This window comes from Nelusetta ayraudi, unplaced genomic scaffold (genome assembly GCF_046127955.1).
Source record: "Nelusetta ayraudi isolate G7.1 ecotype Tasmania unplaced genomic scaffold, CSIRO-AGI_Nayr_v1 ptg000008l, whole genome shotgun sequence".
Lineage (NCBI taxonomy): Eukaryota > Metazoa > Chordata > Actinopteri > Tetraodontiformes > Monacanthidae > Nelusetta > Nelusetta ayraudi.
Window position 1 is genome coordinate 2,559,477 of NW_027466058.1, and position 21,962 is coordinate 2,581,438.

Below are 21,962 nucleotides of genomic sequence, written 5' to 3' on the forward strand. Positions count from 1 at the left end.
AAGTCTATTATTGTCAGTTACACAAAACAAATGCCAGCCAGTATTGAAGTAATTCACTCCCAAGATACTGAAGCACCATAATGGAAGCACACAGAAAGCATTATCATCCAGACTGCCCAGCAGATGCAATTATGTCTGCGGACCAATAGGAGCTATGGGCTGAAATGACACCATCGCTTTAAAAGAAAAAGGGATTTTCTGAAACTCAAAAGCAGAGGAATCTGTAAATTTCCTCCTTTTGTCATTGGTTAACAAAACTAAATTGACAAAGAAATGCTTAAAAAAAAATCTAACATTTTTTTTTACCAGATTTTTCATGTCTGATAATTTCTGCTTCTGAGTTTCATCAGCCAGAAGTCTGGACAGAGTGTGTTAAAAGGACAGCCAGCATGGTAAAATGATAAAAGCTTTTGTATGCCACAAAACAAAAAAGGTTATAAACAGAGTAGAACTTCCATATGTACCTGGTTTCCAAGGTAGAACTGGTGATGTAAAGAACAATGAAAGCAGAGAAGGTTAGAGTTGATGCAATCACACTGACACACCTACCTCCCCGAGGGTTTCTCACATGAAATCAAGCCTTTGTTATGTTTTTGGAATCATTTGCACTGTGTTTACTGGGGAAAAAACAACTATTAACATTGTCTGTGCTAACAAAGTGCTCACCCGGTATTTGTTGGCACCAATTTGCTCCACTTGGAATCGTTTTGGACATTTGCACTTTGCTACTTGACGCGTCACCTGAAAATAAACAGTGTATGTCACCTCATCGCTCTTGCAGACATGTTATTCTATTCATGCATTCCTAGTTTGATGCTTTACCTCATCTTCAATTTTATCAGCGTCTGTGAGCGGTTTGTAGGCGTCCTTGTTGGGATGAAGCGCAGCCACAAACTCGTAGTAGTCGATGTAGCCGTCGCCGTCCCGGTCGAATATGTCCGCCACGGCGCTCATCTCCAGTCGGCTGGTGGGGAATTCTGTTAAACGGCACAGTTGTGTTCAGAAATGAAGTGTTTCTGGGTGGGGTTGCTGCTTAGATGTGAGAGCCAGGCGCTCACTGGAGGAGAGGATTCCTTCGATGAACTCCTGCCGGGTCACTTTGCCGTCTTGGTCCTTGTCAATGCGGCGGAAGAAGTCCATGACGCGGGACTTCTTGTGGTTCATCCAGCGCATGTAGCGCTTCCTCCACACGTCGAAGTCGAAGTTGGCAAATTCTTTCAACTGCAACGAGGGGAAAAAAAGAAGAAAAAAAAAAGGCCATGAGCAACTCTAGACGCACAGGCGCACTGATGCTGATGAGAAGCGTTTCTGCGTTGTTGCGACCTCTTCCAGCCTGTCGAGGGCGTCGTTGAGCTTCCTCCTCCTGTCCAAAGCCAGCAGCCACACGTGCTGCCACTTGGTCACCAGCAGGTTGACCCGGGGGTTCTTGGTCTCGATGGGGGCCTGGGTCGCCGCCGCGTACATGGTCTGCGTGGGGGAACGCTTTCCTGCGGGGCGAGAGACAAACGCTTTCATCGTCCCGGCCGGCAGAATGGCACTGGGGTGACATCACTCCAGGTGCAGCAGCAGAGCAGCGAGGAGGATGTGACTCAGCGAGCGGGCCAGATGGCTGGGGTCATGCCCCGGCCGAGGGGGCCCTCTGTGTGGAAAACACGTACTTCCGTGTCTTCCTTTGCCCAGCACTGGGATCTGAGAGTGGCTCTGGGATTCCACGGCGGCCTTGCGCTTGTGCGTCTTGGTGATCTTGTCGACATCGGGCTGCTTCCTGGTCATTTCCTCCATGAACGCCTGTGGCGACACGGGACAAGGAGGACTTTCAGTATTTTGGATCGTGCACTGCAGACCCGTCCGGCAGCGGCGACCAAAGATGATATGAAATTTAACTCGCTAACAACGACAATATGGCGTTCAGACTGCAGGCAAATCTGATTCAAATCAGATTCCTCCTCAAATCCGCAGGTGTCCAAATGGGACCTGGCTCTGTTCAGACTGGGCCCCATTACTCTGACAGGTTGCTGTAGCAACGACGAAGGAGAGGAGGCGTCGTCCAGCGCGTTTTGTGTATGATGTCGTATCATTGCAACAGCAGCAAAAACTAAATCGAGTTGTTGAGATACATGTCTGACACTGAGACAAATGCAATTTGAAACTATCTCCCGAAGGTGGTTTCAATCTGTTATGCAAAAATCGGATTTTATGCGATTTGTGACTGTTCAGACTACAAAGGAGCCGTGCAGTTTCAATCTGGATGGGCTAAAAATTGGATTTTGGCTGACAGTCTGAACGCAGCCGATGTTTGTAACCCGTTGCTGAACTCATCTGACAAATGATACAAGCCCATCCTTCACTTCAATTGCTTGTGTCACTTTTTAGATCTCTTTGTGATGTCACAAAGGACACTAATACTTCTCAGTCTGGAAGGAAGCGTTGGTTTTAAGCAGAAGACTGCAAACCTAAACCTGCTGTTGGATTATTGGCTATTAATCCAGAATGACAGCTGAATATCTGAGATGGTCCCATCGCTACAGCTGCTTGGCTTGCCTGGTGCTCGGCGATGAGGCCTTTGACCTCGTCGATCTCCTGCGGCAGCACCTCCTTGTCCTTGTCATCCAGGTTGCTCTCGGCCCACTGGAGCCACTTCAGCAGGTTCTCCAGCAGCTCCTGGGTGCTCAGCAGCTCAGTGAGCGCCCCCGCCAGCCGCTGCTGGTGCTGCCTGGCCCAGGCCTGCACCTGTGAACACATCAGTGGCACACTGTCTGTGTAAAACAGCTTCAGTTTTTCTTTTCTTTTTTTTATATGCACGCTTTGCTAAAGTGACTCAGCCGCTGCAGTTGGAGGATTAGACACCGGGTTATTAATCGATACCTGCGGTCACGGCAACAGTCACGCTGTGAACTGACCTCCTCAAAGCGGGCTTTAATGATGGTGTTCCAGTGTTTGACGGTGGTGATGGAGTCTGGATGGCTGTTGGTCAGGATATCTTCGCCCATGCTGATGGCTTTATTCAGAGCCCCTCGCTTCTCCTCCAGTTTCTTCATGAACTCCTTGAAAAAGCCACAACGGAAAAAGATTTGAGGTTTGGAAAAAAAAAAAAAATACAAATAATAAAGGAAACTTGAAAACGAGGCATTCTTTTCCCAAAAGTTTATTTCAATGTTGAAAGGAGGCCGATGGGAAAAAGAGGAAATTAGTTTTAACATCGACGGTGTGACATTTTGCCTAAACTCATCAAAGAGCGTGAAAACAGACCCGACGAAGCTTCAGCTGAAAATAATAAATCTGTGGTCGCTGCTGTCAGGATGACAAATGTTTGCCTTTCTCACCTTGTGCTGCTCAATAAGCGTCTGAAGAGCCTCCTCGTCGTCGGGCAGGCTGCCGTGGAAACGCAGACTCTGCTCGGCCTCCGCCAGCCACTCCAGCAGGATGTGGACGGTGGAGTGGAACTCCTCCGCCTGCGGGCAAGAGGGCACAGACCATCAGTCGGCGTCGCTCTGCCGCCTCGCAATGATAGGGTGAGAGGATGGGGGAGGGGCAGTACCTGAGACAGGGCCTGCTCCAGGCGCGTCTGCTTGGACACGGACAGGTTGCACACGGTCTCCCAGCGGGTGCTCAGCTCCTGCATCTGCACCTTGACCCACGTCGAGTCGTCGTGGCTGCTATCGGTCAGCTCCCGCGCCGAGCGCTTGAGCGCCTGGACGCTCACCGTTCGCTTGCCCAACTCCTTCTGGAAAACCTGCGGCCGTGGGGGAAACAGCGTCAACTCAGAGTGATTGTGTACTTGAAGCAAAATTTTAAGATGAGTTAGTGCAGTAAGAATAAAAAATAGTTATCAACAACATATATAGTAGATAGATTTGTTTCAAGACAGTTTTGCCGAAGCAAAAACTTGTGGTGACAGACAATAAGAGAGAAAGGAAAGTAAGAAAAAGTGCTTTATCTTACTTTCCACTAAAGCAGATCACCATCACCTCATTGGCTGCAATGTTTTTATGTTGTTTTTCTTACCTTGTGGCTGTCTATGAGGTTGAGGACCAGGTCTATGTCTCCGTGCACAGGCTGGTCCTCGGCCAGCTGAGGCTCCACTCTGTAAAGCCAGTCGATCAGAGCCTGCAGGGCGTCCGTGAACTGTCCGGAGAACAACAGCGCCTCCTCCAGCTTGTTTTGCCTGCACGGGAGCGAAGGAATCAATCGATGGCGGCCGGCTGGGGATTGGGGGTGATGGGGGTGGCTCCCCACTTACCTCTCGACCGACTTGCCGCACACAGTGTCCCATCTGTCCCTCAGCTCGCTCAGCATGTCGTCCAGCTTCTGCTTGTCGTCCTGGAGGCTGGTCTTGTCTTTCAGCGCCCGCCCCGTCCGACTGGTGGTGTCGTACACCGAGTGCTTGCTGCCCAGAGCCTTTTGGAACTCCTGTCAATCACAAGATGTCAACACATTGAGCTCTTCTTCTTCTTTTCATGACAAGCAGAATGAGGGTCAACCAAGAAACAGTGTCCAAATTCAACAACAGCAGCGACACACTGAGATTAGAGGTACAGCATCCTAAAGCAAGGTCACCCCCTAATGGTTCATCCAGGGATTATGGTTAGGATTAGAACAGCATCCCCAAAAATATTGCAAAACAACAAAGGGAAGAGAGGGGTATTTAAAAAAAAAAAAAAAAAAAAGAAAAAGTAAAAAGTATAAACACAACTGTATTGTGCAGTAAATTCAAACAAAGCAGTTTTCATTCATAATCAACCATGACATTCCTGCCGTCTAACTGAACAAAACTTGATGTTGTCTTACAATCTGATAAACAAATAAAGCATACTAAGAAAAATGGGAATGATTTAACGAGAGGAACATGATATTGTGGAAATAAAGTTTTAATCACCTTGTGCTGCGTCAGCTGAGTCTTGATTTTATCCGGCTCGTTAGCAATTTCCACTTCTGAGTCCAGGTTCCTCTCGGATTCGTCCAACCACTCCATGAGTTTATTCCAAGACTCGTGGAACTGACGAGTGACAAGAAACAAGCGCAGTGACCAGCAGTCCAACGGCAGAGCGAAAGCCGATACGTACTCGGGTTGTAAGGAAGAGGAAAAAAGTCTGACAATGCGACAAAAAGGACTTTATGTTTCCTTGTTTTCCGGTTTTAACTCCGCAGCAGAAACCTTTTCTAACAGATATTACAAAACAAAACCAGAGCCGCACCTGCTTGGCTCTCTTCCTGGCATCGTCCAACTGCCGCCCGCGCTCCACTGAGCGCTGCACCAGCTTCTCCCAGCGGCCCTGCACGCTGAGCAGCAGGTTCTTGATCAGCACCACGTCCTGCTTCTGGCTGAAATACTTCAGGTGCGTCCCCGTCTTGTCCAGCTCGATGATGTGGTCCCTGTGAGAGTTCACCTCCGTCACAAACACCTGGGTGAGGACGAGCGGAATCAGGAGTTAAAACAATGAGGGCAAAAGCTAGTGCTGCTAACGAGTGACTGAGACAACAACAAGCAAAACATTTTCAGCAGGATGTGGATATTTTCCCAGCATCCCGGCCGACCACCACCACGGCAGCAGCTTGCAAAACAATCACACAGGTCGAACAGGAAGTCATCCGTCAGCGGTGCTTCGTCACCTTGTGCTCATCGATCTGAAACATGATGGTCTCCAGGATGAGGGAGGCGGGGGAGACCATGTTGAGCGTCTGCTCAGCCTGGGTCAGCCAGTTGATGAAGTCCTGCAGCGAGTTGTGGAAATCGGTGGCCTGCGTCAGTGCCTCCTCCAGCTTGACCTGCGAGACGGACGCCGAGGAGAAAACCATCAGTGGGCGTTCGGGGAAAAAAAAAAAATCAGGAAAAAAAAAAACAAAGCAAACGGTTGCCACAACACTGGATAAAGATGGAAGGTGACATCAGCCGTGCCAGACGCGACCTCTGTTTACAGCGAGGAAGTTCACATCTCTGGAGAGGCTGACTGCGGGGAGCCAGTAACGAGCTTTTAATCGAATGAGTCAAACATCCACCGCTGAATTTTTTTTTTTTTTTTTTCCCAGCCTGCGACGTGGTCTCGTTACATGACTACTGAGCCCCGTCTCATTTTCAAAGAGGCATTGCAAACCCCCGAGGAGCTGGACGGCTCGTCAATGTGTTTCTCCGAGAGTGAACGACGGGGCTGCGGTGAACGACGCAGCTTCATTATAAAAACACACGTTTCTGCTGTTACACAGGAGCAGGCTGGGAGTCACCAGTGCAGCAGAGCTCGGCAGAGCTCAGGCCTGCGGTACAGTTTGATGTACTATGAAGAAACACAAATCAAGTTAGAAAAGGGACATAAAATAAATTTGATAATAAAACTAGATAACCTGGAAGAGGGATCTATGCTCCGGTGCTTAAAATAAATAACCAAGAAAAATTGTGCTGTTTATATATACGCTGCCACAAATTTGTGAAGGATCAAAATTCCCCAAAATGACACCAGAGAGTGAGGAGTCTTTATTTTGGCTCACTGAGTCGGTCTTTTAGCTCCGCTAGCTGAAGCAGACGTTCACTCTCCTGCTATGATCTACTGCACGGCCACATCCTGTGCGTCCCTGCCAGCGCTGTGACCCTACACCCTTCATTATCAGCACTTGGGGATTAGAGGCTTACAAGTGCAGAGTCATGGCTCAAAGTGTGTGTTAGCAGTCTCTCTCTCTCTGGCACTCTCTGGCTCTCGAATCACAGAAACACCACCGTCCTCGCTCGCATACCTTTCTCTCAGCCGACTTCCCCCGCACCGATTCCCACTTGTCCTTCAGGTTGGCCAGGTCCTGCTCCGTGTTGCTGTCGGGGCCCTCGGGCATCACGGTGAGGAGCTGCTGGCCCTTGTTCAGCAGCTCCTGGTAGAGCTCCTCCTTGGCCTCCAAGACTGAACACAGCTCCTGCAAGGAGCAGCAGCGACGCTCTCGTTAGAGGAAGCAGGTCACGGTGCTGCTCAAGCTGGAGCGCGAGTTTGTAATGTTGACGCTGAGTCAGGGAGGGAAGGTGCTTCATGTTGGGAGCGGGTTAAAAGAATAGTTGGAAATGACTTGAGTCTATAAAAGTCTGCAACACTCAACACTCCCTTCAAAAGTCTTTAGCCTTGACTTTTAAATCAAGGCTAAAGACTTTTTAAAACTGACTTTTATCAAATCAAATTTGTCTTACACTGTATGATGTTTTTTCTTGTTTTATTACTATTTTAATAACTTTGTTTTTAATTTCTGTTTATCATGATTCTGTGATTACTATTTAATAACTTTGCCTTTTATTTCTGTTTTACTAATTGCTTTTACTGCCTGTGTTGTGTTGTATGTTTTGCCTTCTTGTTCCTGTTTCTGTACAAGCATTTTGAATTATCTTGTGTCTGAAAATGTGCTATACAAATAAACTTGCCTTGCCTTGCCTTGCCTTGCCTTGCCTTCATTTTAACAGTGGTGGGCCGTCAGTGTTGACCAAAAGCTTTTTTTTTTGGTACATATGTAAATTCAATTATCATTCATAGTCTGCTCTGTTTATGTTGTGTTATATCCACTTGATTGTACTGCTCACATTGTTGTAGTGTACAAATTTAGCATACTTTTGCTGGACTTAATTAAAACATTGTTGGCTACTCTCTTAAAATTGCCTTTTATTTTGTAAGTTTTGATAACATCCACAATCTTTGTTTCCTACCCTTAAGTCTGAATGCCAGCTCATTGATTTTAAATGCTCTGAAGTGTTGCTCAACTGCCCTACTTTAGGGTGATGTTAAGTGTAAATGAGATTCTGAATGGATTCTCAAGTGGTGCCCTAGTGGTATTACAAGGTGTATTAATTTAGATGGGATTAAGTACGGCGTCACTGAAGGCCGAGGCGTGAAATGCCTGACCCACCACAGCATCTTAGGGACCATCCCTCATAACAAGAAAACCCTTGTTGCCAGACTTTCACTGGTATCTCTATTAAAGCAGAGGGAGGGGGTGAAACACAAGAAGGGAAACACTGCGGGATTCATTACAGGCCAACATGCTTGAATCAATTAGAAACACTTTCAAAGAGTTTTTGTGCCGCTGACTCGGGCTGGTGGGGTTGTGTACGGTGCATTTTGCAGTGTCATTTAATTTTTCACACTTGGGCTAAAACATAGGGAGGACTTCTGCGTAAAGCCAGCCATCTGCATGCCGGGGCCTTTCATATTGTCACAACACACACATACCAGATGGGCGTTAAGCTGCTCCCGCGCCGTGTCTGGTAAGCCTCCCACGGCCTTTGATGCCAACAGCTGACGATCTGTGTCTTTCAGCCACTGCTGCATATCTTCTATCTCGCCATGGAAACCTTGTGCCTGCAACACAATGCGACCCGAGTCACTCATTGTTAGCGACCCCGCGGCTCAGGGGCGGAGGACCTCGGAGCGGCGCTGAGCTCCAGCTTTTGGATTCATTTAGTCATTTTTTTTGCGACAACTGTTTAAAAATCAACTGCACTCTTTTTAGTTTAATCAAATCAGTCCTGCCCCATAAAAATAAGCAACAATTATTATTTGACTGGGAGGAGGAGAGACCTGGAGCAGAGCGCTCTCCAGCTTCTGCTTCCTCTTTGCCGTCTTCTCCAGGATGGTCTTCCACCGCTGGTTCAGGTTCTCCAGTTTGCCCTGCAGGTTGGAAGCCTCCTCGCCAGCGCTGGACTCCACCAGGTCGTTCCCGGCCTTGTTGACCGTCTCCACCGTCGCCTCGTGAGCCAAAACGTCATTCTGGAGAACCTGAAGTTGCAATTCAGGCGAAACCAATGCAAGGTATTAGCACAAAAAAAGCAGTAACGGAGAAGCCGCCTCCTCGCAGATCTCCTGCTGGTCTCACGTGATGCTTGGCGAGCTCGATCTCGATGGCCTTGGGGTCTCCGCCGGCCTTCTTCTGCTCGCCGAGCAGCTCCTCCGTGTGGCTCATCCAGGCCAGCAGCTCGTCCAGTGCGTGCTGGAACTGGCCCAGAGCCAGAAGGCCGCGCTCCAGTTTGTGCTGGATTAATGACAGATTAAATCCATTAGATATTGAGATGGTGAGGGTGACAGCCTTTGCGCTGGACCAGAGGCCAGAGTGATAACGTGCTGTTTATGCCACATGGAGATGTGCGTCACTGCAGTCAAACAAATGTCTGACGGCAAAGACGTTTTTTATGTGTAGAAGTCTGAGTGTTTAAATTGTGATATTTAAATGTGCCATATCATACCATTTTCTAGCTCTTTATTTTTCATTTAGCTTGGTTTCTGGTGGTCTTGCATCGTTAGAAAAACCAAGCAAAATCAAATGTATTCTCATTTGCAGGCTCCGGCAAAAAGGCTCAACTGTAGCTAGTGCTTTGTGGGGCCTCATAAGAGTGTAGAGGGGTTAGACTACAGTCTCAGAGGTGTAACAAACAACTCAAACGTATGTGGTTGCACTTCAAAGAGTTGAAAACCAAAGAAACAAATGAACTTTTCTCAATTCTGGTGAAATCTTGAACCATCTAGAAACACCAAACAACAAAGTCTTTTGTATTATATTATACACTCAATCTATATGTTTTATTCCCTTTTCTGACCTGTCTACCGATGATTTTTTCGTCCAGGTTGTTCCAGAGCATCTTCAGCTCCGACATGGGCTCCTGGATGGCGCAGCGGTCGGCCTCCTCCGTCACCTTCTTCAGCAGGAGTCCCGCCTGGTGGTTGAGGCGCTCCATCTCTATCTGCAGCTGGTACGCCTCGCCTTTAAACTCCTGGGAGACGCGAGCACAGAGACACACCGGGGTAGCCGCCCAATCAATAGAAAGGACAATACAACTGGTCCAGGTGAGGTGCGGCCATTCAGGACCAGAGCTGACTCATTGTGCAGCAAAGACAAAGGGGTTTTCGCTTGGAAGCCGGAGCTTTTATCTCCAGTGCAGAAGCGGCCAACCGGGGCAGCTGATGCAAAGAAACAGCTGGTATAACATGTTGAAGCTTCTATGGCATTCAGCGAAGCCATAGACGTCATTTACTGAGCCACTTCTAACATGACCATTTCAAAAGAAACAAAACCTTAGACTGTACCTTGAGCTCCACAATCTGCTGCTTGACAGTTTCTAGGTCCGTGCCGACGGGCGACATGGAATCCAGTTTGCCCTCCAGAATGTCCACCCAGTCAAACATGCCCTGCATTGCGAGGAGGGAGAACCAGCGTTACTCGGAGGCGACACGGCTCAGCGTGCAGGAAGTCGGGTTTCACACTCGGCATCAACATAATGCAGGCGGCCTTTTACAAGTCGGTGGAAGTGGAGCAGCCATGCGGCCGACTTTGCCTTTTCTAGAAGAGCCCCAGCACACGCCAAAATGCAGCCAAACATAGCCTGGTTCCGGAGCTGGTGTTTATTGTTCCAAATTTAACGGGGCTCTCTTAAAAATGTTGTATCACTTCAATCAAGCGCAGTAAAAAAAACATGGCAACCTGCGGTTTCCTCTGACGGGCCTCACAAACCTCACAGACTCGCTCAACTTTTTCAACGCTTGCACAGCTCTGGATTTACCAAATATATTAAATAAAAAATAAGATGTGGCCAAGTGCAATGAGATTTTTCAGAAGTCCACCACCAAAGAAACAGACATCGGCCACGTCTCAGTCATTCACTTCACATTATCTCCAAATACCTGCATGCCGTCCTGGAACTGCACGGCGGCCTGCATGGCTTCCTCCAGCCCCTCCACTCTTTCTCTCCAGCTCTTGTTCAGGTTCTCCCACGCCAAATTCACCTGGCGGGACGAGGACGTTGCAAATATTTTTTCCGAATGAGTCACAAGCTGAAAAAAAAAAACAACCTGCAACTGAGGAGTAAAAGGACAGAGAAGACAGGCTACCTCATCAATACTCTTCTTGATGAAGGGTTTATCGGGTTCGCCGCATGCAGTCATGAGCTCTGCGCCCTGGTTCTGAACGGCATCGAGCTCCTCCTGCAGCCCATCAATCTCCTCTTTAAATCCCTGCAAGACGCAACAAAGAATCCAGGTTTAAATCAAAGACGACAGTGTTTTTGGATTTATTTTTTATTTCATTTTATTTTGGCTCTTCTGAATCTGCCCCACCTCCACAAACTCCTGCTGCTGCTTGACGACGGACGGGTCGACCCCGGGTTTCTCCAGCTCTCTCAGCAGGTCCTGGCTGTCTTTGATGGTGGCGATGAGAGCGCAGTGGTCGCACCAGAACTTGTCTGCCAGGTCCATGACGTCCAGCAGCTTGGCCTCTCGCTCCTCCTGTAAGGCCTGGATGTCACTCCAGAGGAACACCATCTGGTCCAGTTTGTCTTGCACAGCTTCAGGGAGAGAGAGCGGCAACAGGGAGGAATTTTTAAAAAGTGCAGGAGAAGATTTGCAATGAGTTACATTACTGGGTGAAAAAGCGCAACTATTACTTTTAATTGTCTATCAATTTGTACATAAAAGGTTGGGTTTTATACTTGATAATTCTATTTTATTATTATTTTTCCTGTCAGGTTCGGAACTGCGGCGTCCTACCAGTCACTTCACAGTACATGTTAGATGTTGAGCTGGCATTGTCTTGACGCTAAGCTGCAGTGACCACAGTTTTATTTCAAGATTGTTATTAGCAAAAAGTGAAAGCACACACAAGGCATAGACTTATATTTGAAAAATGTGCAAAAATGTAGACGGTTGCATTTTCAATGCTGCTTAAATGTTAAATTGTTGGTTTAGCAGGCAAATGTTAAAAAGATGGGACACATTTTGCTCATTTAGAAGATTGTAGATGATGCTGCCCTGATTTTGTATCTCAGGATGATCTCACAGTCAAAAGAGTTACTTGGGTTTGACCTTGTTATGCTATTTAATTTTATTTTTTTTATTGTGACATTTAACACTGTCAGGTCTAAACAGTTAAGAACGTTTATCCAACATTTAGAAAAGCAATCAAAATTTAATCAAATGTAATGATTCACATTACTTTGATAAAGTAAAGTAAATAGCTAGACTGCTATTACGCATTCAGTAGGGTCACTTGTAATTGGAACCAATTACATTTGCAATGTAATCTTTCCAACACTGGTAAAGACGAATGTGCATAATAAATGACCTCCCGTTTATTTTTTTTTATCAAATAATTTGCTTGGCTCGCTCGTGCAATAGAGGCCATGGCTCCATTACTAGCCGAGCCCTTCCGCTCCGGATTTGATTAAACAACGCAGGGAGAGAATCTGCAATCCGATTAGACAGAGGGGGCGGGTTCGACGTCACGCGGCGTACCTTTGGCAGACACGTCCCTGTCGGCCCCTTCGGAGCGAGCGATCATCTCCTCGCCCCGCTGCTTCAGGGTCTCGTACGAGGGCTGCAGCTTCTCCAGCTCCACCGACAGCGACTTGTTCTCGGCCAGCTGCTCCTTGATCTTCTCCACCTCCACCGAGATGGATGGGGGCTGCCGCAGGCGCTCTGCGATTCGCTCCAAGGACTCCAGCATGGGGTCGATTTTATCGTGGAACTGTTGGACGGCGAGAACATTGTGAGCCCGGCTCAAATGTGTTTTAGGGATCCGCCTCCGTAATAGGAATCAGGCGCGGGAACGCAAAGAGCTGGGAGACGTTTATCTTTTCATTTGAAAGCTTTGACTACACCGATTAGTTTTAGATAAATGGTGGAATGTCGACAATGAAACAGACGATTTGCGTGTTTATAAGATGATATCGCTACAATGGAGAGGAGTGTTTTTTTTGTACCTGGGTGGACTTGGAGATGGCCTCATCCAGAGTAGCTGCCCTCTGCTTGACGTCGGCCTTGAGTTTGGCGTAACGCTGGTCCGACGCCGTGTACTTCTCCCTGATCGGCTCCCCCTCCACCGGGCTGAGCTCCAGCAACTGGGGTCCGGTCTTGTTCATCTTGTCAATGTGCGGCTTGTGCTCGGCAATCAGCTCCCGCATTTGCTGCAGAGGAGGCGACACGTTAGTTTTTTTTGTTCTGCCGTCGTCACAGGTGTCAGAGATCCATCCGCTTTGATTCTCACCCTGAGCTCCTCTTGCTGATGCCTGAGCGCCTCGTACTCGATGGCCGGCGGAGGCAGCTGGCCGAAGGTGGCCACCGTCTCCTGGAGCCACGGCCACATCTCCTCGTAGGTCTCCCAGAACTGAACGGCCAGCGACTGGGCGCGCTCCAGCTGCAGGCAGCGCTCCGAGTTCAGCTGGCTGACCACGCCATACCTGTCCAGCAGCGTCTGAGTCCTGGCCTGAAATTCACCCCCCAGAAAATACTTTTTAACTCATGCTTAAAAGCCTGTTAAGTCTGCATTCTAAATTGATAAAAGAAGAAAAAAAAATCACCATAATGATTTCTTTCTCGTCAGCACTTTTGCTGTTGATGAGAGCTTTCCCTGTTTTCACAATGTCGTCCACAGCATCTTTGTGCCTCATGATGTCCATGGAGAAAACCTGCGAAAACCGGTGGAGTGAGTTTGAATTTTTTTCAAAAGAGATCCCAGTGTTTACTGTACTCTGTTGAAATGGTGGCCTCTGTATACACACACACATACACAATATGACAGGCTAACCTTCTGTGCTTGGAGCTGGGCTGTGGTTTGTTCCTGCTCCAGCCTGATCTCGCCCATCGACAGCAGTTTCCTCTCGGCTTCACACAGCCAAGCCAGTTCGGAGTCGGCAGCCTCTTCGAACTGGTAACGGACAGAAACCGTTTAGCTTTTTTTTAAACTGGCAAACTCAGGTTAAGGCGCAGACGCTGCACGGCAGAGCTCACCTTCTGCGACCTCTGCAGGTCGGCGTCGATCCGCTCCACCTGCTGCGTGACGCCGTCGCAGACGGCCTTGTAACGCTCGCCGTCCTCCGTCACCAGCTTGTCCAGAGCCTCGCGGGCGTGCCAAGGGATCAGATCCAGGAGGGAGCCGCTCAACTCGTTCAGCTTGTCCACCGCGGGCTTCTGCTCCTTGGCCTCTTTCAACAAGGCCTGGACGAGATTACAGGCCGCAAAAGAAAGCACCGAAATTAGGGATGATGAAACAGCTCGTCGATCGTCAGGGCCACTTTAACTTATTGGTGTTTACGTCTCTCAAAAGGGGACGAAATTACCCTCTGTCTGCTTTGTGCGCGCAGGAGCTGCTCGCCCACCGGCTCCCGATCGGCGAACGCCCGGACCTCCGACTCGGCGCCCTCCAGCCAGGCGCTCAGCTCCTCGTGGGTGTGCTGGAGCTTCCTGGAGAGGCTCAAAACCTGCTCCAGCTTCTTCAGGACGCCGTCGCTGATGGAGCTGATCTCAGCATACTTTGTTTTGATCCCGTCCAACTTGCCTTGGATAACTATCACCTCGTCGCCTGCAAATGAAGGGAGATGAGTAGATTCAGAGGGGGATCCGCCTGCCTCGGCTCAACGCGCAGGACTGGTAATCATGTCCGCGACATCTAGCAGCAGTTCTGCCAGTAATGAAGATGTAACGATGTTTTGGTCTGCACATGTCATAACAGATTACGACAAATTATATAGCGCGCAGCCGGTTATGAACACACAACAAGCTTATGGAGGTTCATTTCTAGGTGCCGGCACTGCCCCGGCCGGGAAGGCAGGAATACAGGGAGACGGTTCTAAACATTTTTATAGTTCTTATTACGGTCATTAAAGACATGAAACGGCCCACCAGGAACTACAGATCACAGATGAGTACTGAAAGTAAGTTAAGTTTGCTTTATTTAGAATTTTTTAGTTTAAATCAAACATCTATACCAACCATGTGAAAAGACTTTTGCTGAGTAAAGTTTGAAATCTCATGTTGCCCATCAGAGGTACAAAAGGGTTTTTTTTGTAAAAAAAAATATATATATAAAATAAAAAGTGAGACATGCCTGTCGTTTGCTTCAGAAGCTCCATCCCGTTAGCGATGGCTTGGTCGACATTCTTCTTCCTCAACTCAATATCGTCCTGCAGGGCCTAAGAGCAAAACAGAGCCTTACAGAGACACACAGCGCAGGTGGCGACAGGTTTTCCACTTTCAGGCAACACACAAATTACTCAAAGTAACAGAAATGTGATGGCGGCAAATTAAAGGGGGAAAAAATGAAGAGAAACGTAAGTGCTCGGCCTGAGGAGGAGTGTGTGTACCCGCTGCTCTGTCAGCTGCTTTTCCAGAACGTCTATTTTGTGCTCCTCCACGGACACCTCGCTCAGCCTGGCGTGCACCTCGCTCAGCCAGTTCATGAGGGCCACCTCGTCCTCGCCAAACAGCTGGGCGTTGGCCAGCGCTTGCTGCAACATCTCGGCCTTCCTCCTGCACCGCTCCTGCAGCTCGATGTAACCGGCCTGGACGGCATCCAGCTTGGACTGGACGAACTCCTTGTCGTCCACCGAGCTCACGCTCCTGAGCATCTGACCCAGGCTGACAGCCTGGAACAGGTCTTTGCTGTGGTTCATTATCTCCTCCTCTAAGGCCTGAACCGTGGCGGCGGGGTGGGGAGGAGGTGGGGTGGGTGTGGAAGTGCGAGTGGCACCAACAGAAAACACACAAAAACGTAAAGAAAACAGAACATAAACGAACAGAACAATGGAAAAAGAATAACGGACACTTAAAATGAAAATTAATGATGAACGTAAATTAAAAAGCTAAATGGTGGACGTGCAGGAGTAAAACCAACTGAAAGAAAAAAACCACAAACAAACATGGCTGTTACCTTGTGCTGAGAGATCTGCTCTTCCAGCTTTGACGTCTCGGTGCCGATGGGTTCCGAGTGGACCAGGTGCGTCTCGGTGGCCGTGAGCCACTCGCTCAGCGGCTCTAGGGTTTCATGGAACTGCTGAGTGACCACCAGGATGCTCTCCAGTTGCTTGTGCCTGACACATTGATGTAAACAGTGGCACAGGATTTAGGAGGGACGAGCAATCCTGGATGGAGCGTGGAGGGAAAGTTGAATCGGAGCAGGAGCTTCTGAAAACCGAGGTCTGATCGGAAAATGTTAGCAGCAGTGTGAAGGCTGGGTCCTACTTCTCCGCTGCTCGATAGAATGGAAAGCAGACGGATTGAAATGTGGACTGATTTATTTTCGGGAGGTTTATTTTAATAGCTTATAAAGCTATTCGAAACCAAACAGAGAAGCCTCCGAGATGACTGAACACATAAAAATGGAAGCAGAATCATCCGACTGGGTAGTTTTTTTGCACAGTTCAAGAGTGCTAGAGTGACGTCGTTTGGTTTGGCACGGATACTGGGCCCTTGGGAGCTAAGCTAAGCTAGCTGGGCGCTTGTTTCTTGCAGGAGAGAAGACATGGACTTGAGATTTACAGCCTTGATTATGACACATTTCTGATGTACAGAGGTCAAATTTACAAGAACTAAACATGCTCTGACTTTCTATGGCTCATATCATATTTGTAACTCAAACATTATGGGCAAAATATCAGGTTACAGGTGTTTATACGGACCTGTTTTCCGCCTTCTTCAGCAGGGCGTCCCACCTCTGCCCGAGGCATTGGATCTCTTTTGCCACCTTCTCCTTATCCACCGACTCTGCCAGTTCAGCGACCTTCCCTCCCTCTTTTTTTATCAGCTCCACCGTCGGCCGCCGGTCATCCAGCAGTCTCTGCAAGAGCTGTCAGAGCCACACAAAGGAGCAAAAGTTATTGGGCGCCTTCGACGCGCGCTCACTACGAGCGTTGCTCGGAGATGAAAAACAGTAAATCTAAAAGGCACAAATTAAGCGTCCGTAAAACTCGGGGCTTTGTGAACCGCACTCGAGTTCAACAATAGATGTCAATTACACGAGATGAATGGCAGCGTCCTAAACAGATGTGGGTTTTTCTTGTGATGAGGCGGAATAATTGGTGTAAAACCGCTGGTGTGTTTTTTTTTACGTCCCTGTTTTTACACTTGCAGCCATGTGTTTGTACTAAAACGACACTTACTTTCTGCTCTTGTATTTGTGCCTTGACCACTTTAAACTCTGCCGACGGTGGTTTTTGATTGGCCACCAGCTCCTCGGTGTCAGTCAGCCAGCTGAGCAGCGACTCCAGCGCGTCCTGGAACCTCCCACAATGCAGCAGGGCTTCGTGCAGTTGGGCCGAGCGCTCTGCGATCTGCAATGCACACGGCCGTCGTCAGTGACTCATTGGAGGATTGCACACAAAAGAAGAAATCACAGAAGAAGAAAGATGAGAGTTTTTTTAAAAACAAAAATAATAATAATAATAACCTTCTTATTGAGGGTGTTCCACTTTGTGTTGACCTCCTCCAGGTCGTCCTCGAGCTTCTTGGTGTCGGCGCCTTTGGCTGCTGTTTGGATCAGACCCTGGCCGAGGGAGTTGATGTCTTGAAGCTGCACCTGCAACGGATCAATGTCTTCTTTCTGGAAAGCCTGAAAACAGACAACAGAGCAAATAAGTCAAACAAAATTCATACAACTATGCAATTTTCTTATCGACACATTAAATAAAACAACAAATTAAAGTTGGAAATGTGTTTTTGTAAGTAATATGAGATATACGTCTTCCCAATAACATACTTCTTTACTAGATATTATTTTGAGTGCTTATGTGAGAAGTCTACAAGATGCAATGCAGTGTCTGCAGTCTGGAATCTGTGTGTGTGCAACACTGGACAACATATTAGTGACGTAGAGGAAGTGGCATAAGGAGGTTAAAATGCAAGTTAGCCTAAGTATCCACTGGCTATGCGCATTTTAATTGGGTATTTCCGTCAAGATGTGCGTGTTGGTGTTTAGCCACTATAAAAGTAGTAGTGGAAGAAAAAGCAGTTAAAAAAATCCCTGTCACTTCACTTGCAAGTGGAAACCAGCAGCAATCTCAGTGTCTACTGAGAAGAACTTAGAACAATTAGGACGACAATATCAACGCATAGATCATGGAGACTTTTGAGCGTCAGCAGCCAAAAATCAAGTTTCCACAAAATCCCAAAAGCCTAATAGATATGCACGACTGTCAACCAAGTCGGTCAAAGTCGCCCAAGACAATCAAACAAAACTGCCCACAATCACACACAGACTTCTAATCATCGACTCGTTTCACTCTTCACATCATCAGATATGTGATGAACCGAGGGGCAAAGGTATAGAATATTATTTCAGGGCACCTGCGGGGAGTTATAACCCGTTTCGGGACCGACAGTGATGGCATTCAGCAAGGCTTCTATCTCGCGACGGTCTGCCTGCTGGAAGGCCTCAAAGCTCTCCGGCAGGCAGGCCTCCACCGAGCGCAGGAACTCCTCCAGCTCCTCCATGCTGAACTCCGGCGCCCCCCCTCGCCACGCCGCGTACGGCTGCTGCGTCGGCGCGGGCAGAGTCACACACTTCCCGTAGGTCTCCGGCTGCGTCACCACCACGCTGACCAACTCGCAGCTGCCAGGGCGCGACGCGTCCTCCTGCAGCTCGGCCGTGGACAGCTCGTCGTAGTCCGTCAACGTCCGGGAACGCCAGTCGTTCTGAGTGGACCTCGCGGAGAGCCTCCCCATGGAGTGTTTGTACTCCCCGTTCCTCGCGCCGTCCATGGCCTTCAGATCCAGAGAACCCGACTGCGTGCGCTGGGGCTCCCTGACCAGACTGCTGCTGCGGCAGAAGGAGCGCTCGTCCCTCACCGGGGAGAAGGGGAAGTCCTCCTGGCCGGAGCTGAGCGACCTGCCCGTCCTCAGCTCCCCGGACATGTGCATGGCCTCGGAGGACGACAGGCTCCTGGTGCCGCGGCCCGCCCGCCTGCTCGCTCTCTGGGCGTGCCGCTCCCTGTCCGCGGTGGGGCTGTACAGGCCGGAGTCGTCCTCCGAGGTCAGCGAGCTGGTGACGCTCAGCCCCCTGCGGCCGTCCACCAGGCCGGCCCGCTCCACGCTGCCCGAGCCGAACATCCCCGTCGCCGGCGCGAAGGTTCGCCAGGAACGCCGGTGGTGCGGCTGCTCCTTCCTGTCGCCGCCCTGGAGGCGGGACCGGGGCAGCGCCGTGTCGCTGACCCTGACGGCGTGGCCGTTGAGTCGGCGGAGCCCGTCGAACGCCGCCGCCCGCTCGTCCAGCGTGGCGGCGGGCTTGCTGCGGGCGCGGAGCTCGAAGGAGCTGGAGGCGGACAGGGCGCCGTTACCGCACAGGCCGCTGAGGTCCAGCGTGCGGTGGGCGTAAGGCAGGGTGCCCGCCAGGTGGCGGGAAGACAGGCTGCCCTTGGAGCTGGAGTCGATCTGCTCGTTGAGGCGGACGGTGTCATAGATGGACCTCTGGGGCACGTAGCAGTCGTCAATGTTCAGGTCCTCCTCCTCCCCAGCCTTCCCCAAGCAGGAAGGGTTTTGTCTGAGGCAGTCGGGTTTGCTCAGCGGCTTGCCCATGCTAAGGCGGCTGTCACAACTCCTCGTGACAAAGGGACGGATTTAGACAAGGAGGGGGAATCCTTTGAGGCGTCTGCGGGTTAAGTGCAAAGCGAGTCATCTAAAAAAAAAACAAGCAAGCGGAAATAAAGTGCAGAATAATCCCTGTGCAAGCTCCCGTCGATGGAAAACCTACATGTAAGAGTAAACTGTCTTTCAATATAAAATGCCTAGTTACAATTTTGTGTCTCAAGCTTGAGAAAAGATTTTTAAATAATAAAAATGTCTACAAAGTTGAAATCATCCTTTTCCAAAGAAATATTCCCAAAAGTGCAGAGACTGAGACGCGGCTTCCCACTACAACCAGAACAAACTTCCAGTCAATGAAAACACTCCATCGCGCTAAAAATATCCCCTCCGAGCTCTCGCCCGCGTATTGCCAAAAACTTTAATCTCCTTCACTCCAGCACAAAATGCCTCCTTCTTTTCCATGAAAAACCTCCCGGAAAACATCCACGCGGGATCAAGGAAATCCTTCAGGGCAACATATCCATCCACGGACAAAAATCCCGGCAGCCTTGCGCACTGAGAGAGAGAAAAAAAACAAAAAACTGCCGCCGGTGTCTCCGAAGGGCTGGTACTCCTGGATAAACAAAAAAAGAGCCTGTCCTTTCTCTCTCATTGCTGCCTCGCAATGACAGACACCCTACTGGCAGAGCCTTTCAAGCCCCGCCCCCGCTCATTATTCAGACAACATCTGCCACAACTCCATTTGTGCTCTGAGCCACTCCGGCACATGTTGATTGGTGGACACATGACCTGTTTTTTTTTTTTTCTCTCTCTCTCTCTCTCTCTCGCTCTCCCTCCCTCTCTCTCTCTCTCTCTCTACCACTTTCTAATTCCCCCTTATGTCAGCACGGCCCATATGACTTCACTTCTAAGCCATCCTCTGCGTTCTGACACAATCGGACACTTTTTTCCCCACTTTAAAGAATGAGGGAACAGGGAGTGGAAGTGAAATACACACCCGCTTTACTACTTTTGCTTTATGAAAAGAAAAGAAAAGAAAAGAAAAAAAAACCTCAGCATCAGCAAATCCAACTTGGGTGACATCGCGCTCTTGAAATAGAAACACGGTTTTACTTTTTCATCCCTTTGTCCTTGTTTTTTTTTTTTGTTTGTTTCCTACCTTTGTGTGAACGGTTGCTGTGGACCCTGCAGATATTCCTAATTACTGTGGAATGCCGAGGGAGGCACAGGTCCCAGGTAATTTAACACCCACGGCTCTGCCAAGTGCATGGAGGCACTTTTTTTTTTTTTTTTTCTATGTCCGTGTGAGTAAGAGGAAGGGCAAGGAAGGAGGGATGAGAGGTAATGAAAGAACTTATTTTTTTCCCCCCCACACATTGTCTGAGTCGCGCAACCTCAGCGAGGAGCTGAACATTCCCGACCTCTTTGTCCCGTCCTGCACGCATGAGGGGGGGGGGGGGGAACAGGAGGCTGGCAGAGATAAATAAGCAGTTGGGATCTAGTGGGATCTAGTGGGACCACCACCCCCGCCTCCCCTCCTATGGAAGTTGACGCTTTTAAGCTCTCAAATGAAAAATATTCCCGCAGGATCTTTTGTCTCCTCTGTCCCTTTAACACTGGGACTTTCTGCAAGTGTTCTTGCTACAATACATTTTTTTAAATCATGTATTTCAGCCGTTTTCTGAAAATGTAAAAGCATTTTTACACAGTTAACACGGGTGGAAAATATGAGCAAAATTAAAACATTTCTCCGCTTTCCAGATAATCAAACTGAAAACCTAAACAAGGCAACACCCACAGTGATTCAATTAGGAGGCAAAACACAGAAACTTTTGGCTGCGGGATTTCGGTGTCATTGTCTGGCTCCTCCTGAGGAATGCTGGAACACTTGAGACGTAGGTCTGCGTTGGACACAAAGACTAGAAACCTTGGATGAATAGGAGAGCCAACATAATACTCCACGCTTAATCTTCCTGCATAGAAACTTGGCCCCGTAGCAGTTTCATGTTTCCCTCTGAGAGGAGTGCATCACCGGTGCGTGGCGGTGAGTAAGCAGCACCGTGAGGTCCGTGTCACACTTGTTTTCCTCTGCAGCCTCAACCAAACACGTTTTTTTGGGTTTTTTTTCCCACCAAGGCGTGATTCAGCGGGTAAGAAATTCCTCCCTCATTTTTCACGCAGCGCTGATGTAACGTCTGAGCGGCGGGACTCCCACGCCAAGACCCCCCCCCATTGGCCCGTCATCAGGGCTGAGTCACTGAGAGCTGCCACCGTCAAAGGTGCACGGAGGAGACGGACACTCAGCAGTCGCACTCCCGCAAGAGCCCTCGTGAATAGCGGGGCCGTAAACACATGAAGTCAGAGGGCGCTGCGTTCGAAAGCCTGACCTAAAATGGTAACAGAGTCAAGGCCAAGTGCCGTCTTTCTCTGTTTATTTCTGCCCCCGCCGGCTGCCAACAGCCTGCTCACGTCCCGCAAACGAGAGCCAAGGTTGTACAGAACGCGGCGCCGTCGATCGAGAAGCAACAATTCTCATGCGGATGCGGTGCAGGTGAGCGCTGAGGCTGTTATTGTACCAGCTGCTGGCTCAGACCGCTGGTGGGACCGAGAAGGGGAAAAAAAAATCAGAGATGTGAGTCATTCACTTCTCTGATAGTGAGCCGACCG

General features: G+C 49.1%; 1 protein-coding gene across 14 annotated transcripts in view; it reads right to left on the reverse strand.

Annotated features, from left to right (window-relative positions):
- Window positions 1-21,962, reverse strand: part of dst (dystonin) — a 91,943-nt gene that overhangs the window by 7,136 nt on the left and 62,845 nt on the right. For 11 of the 14 annotated variants that reach the window (XM_076018731.1, XM_076018733.1, XM_076018729.1 and 8 more), the window contains 37 exons: window positions 17,164-17,325; window positions 16,877-17,047; window positions 16,397-16,563; window positions 15,649-15,808; window positions 15,083-15,409; window positions 14,827-14,911; window positions 14,060-14,301; window positions 13,731-13,937; window positions 13,528-13,647; window positions 13,301-13,408; window positions 12,988-13,206; window positions 12,704-12,907; window positions 12,237-12,468; window positions 11,064-11,290; window positions 10,839-10,961; window positions 10,632-10,733; window positions 10,038-10,139; window positions 9,551-9,724; window positions 8,833-8,988; window positions 8,538-8,735; window positions 8,190-8,318; window positions 6,724-6,894; window positions 5,611-5,766; window positions 5,196-5,402; window positions 4,877-4,996; window positions 4,241-4,410; window positions 4,006-4,165; window positions 3,539-3,733; window positions 3,324-3,452; window positions 2,901-3,044; window positions 2,542-2,730; window positions 1,659-1,788; window positions 1,324-1,487; window positions 1,059-1,221; window positions 823-977; window positions 667-741; window positions 465-482 (listed from right to left, as the gene is read on the reverse strand). In XM_076018731.1, coding sequence (XP_075874846.1) covers window positions 465-482; window positions 667-741; window positions 823-977; window positions 1,059-1,221; window positions 1,324-1,487; window positions 1,659-1,788; window positions 2,542-2,730; window positions 2,901-3,044; window positions 3,324-3,452; window positions 3,539-3,733; window positions 4,006-4,165; window positions 4,241-4,410; window positions 4,877-4,996; window positions 5,196-5,402; window positions 5,611-5,766; window positions 6,724-6,894; window positions 8,190-8,318; window positions 8,538-8,735; window positions 8,833-8,988; window positions 9,551-9,724; window positions 10,038-10,139; window positions 10,632-10,733; window positions 10,839-10,961; window positions 11,064-11,290; window positions 12,237-12,468; window positions 12,704-12,907; window positions 12,988-13,206; window positions 13,301-13,408; window positions 13,528-13,647; window positions 13,731-13,937; window positions 14,060-14,301; window positions 14,827-14,911; window positions 15,083-15,409; window positions 15,649-15,808; window positions 16,397-16,563; window positions 16,877-17,047; window positions 17,164-17,325 — 5,961 coding nt within the window. The remainder of the gene's footprint in view (window positions 1-464; window positions 483-666; window positions 742-822; window positions 978-1,058; window positions 1,222-1,323; window positions 1,488-1,658; window positions 1,789-2,541; window positions 2,731-2,900; window positions 3,045-3,323; window positions 3,453-3,538; window positions 3,734-4,005; window positions 4,166-4,240; window positions 4,411-4,876; window positions 4,997-5,195; window positions 5,403-5,610; window positions 5,767-6,723; window positions 6,895-8,189; window positions 8,319-8,537; window positions 8,736-8,832; window positions 8,989-9,550; window positions 9,725-10,037; window positions 10,140-10,631; window positions 10,734-10,838; window positions 10,962-11,063; window positions 11,291-12,236; window positions 12,469-12,703; window positions 12,908-12,987; window positions 13,207-13,300; window positions 13,409-13,527; window positions 13,648-13,730; window positions 13,938-14,059; window positions 14,302-14,826; window positions 14,912-15,082; window positions 15,410-15,648; window positions 15,809-16,396; window positions 16,564-16,876; window positions 17,048-17,163; window positions 17,326-21,962) is intronic. The other 3 variants (XM_076018736.1, XM_076018732.1, XM_076018740.1) reach the window with 3 other exon arrangements.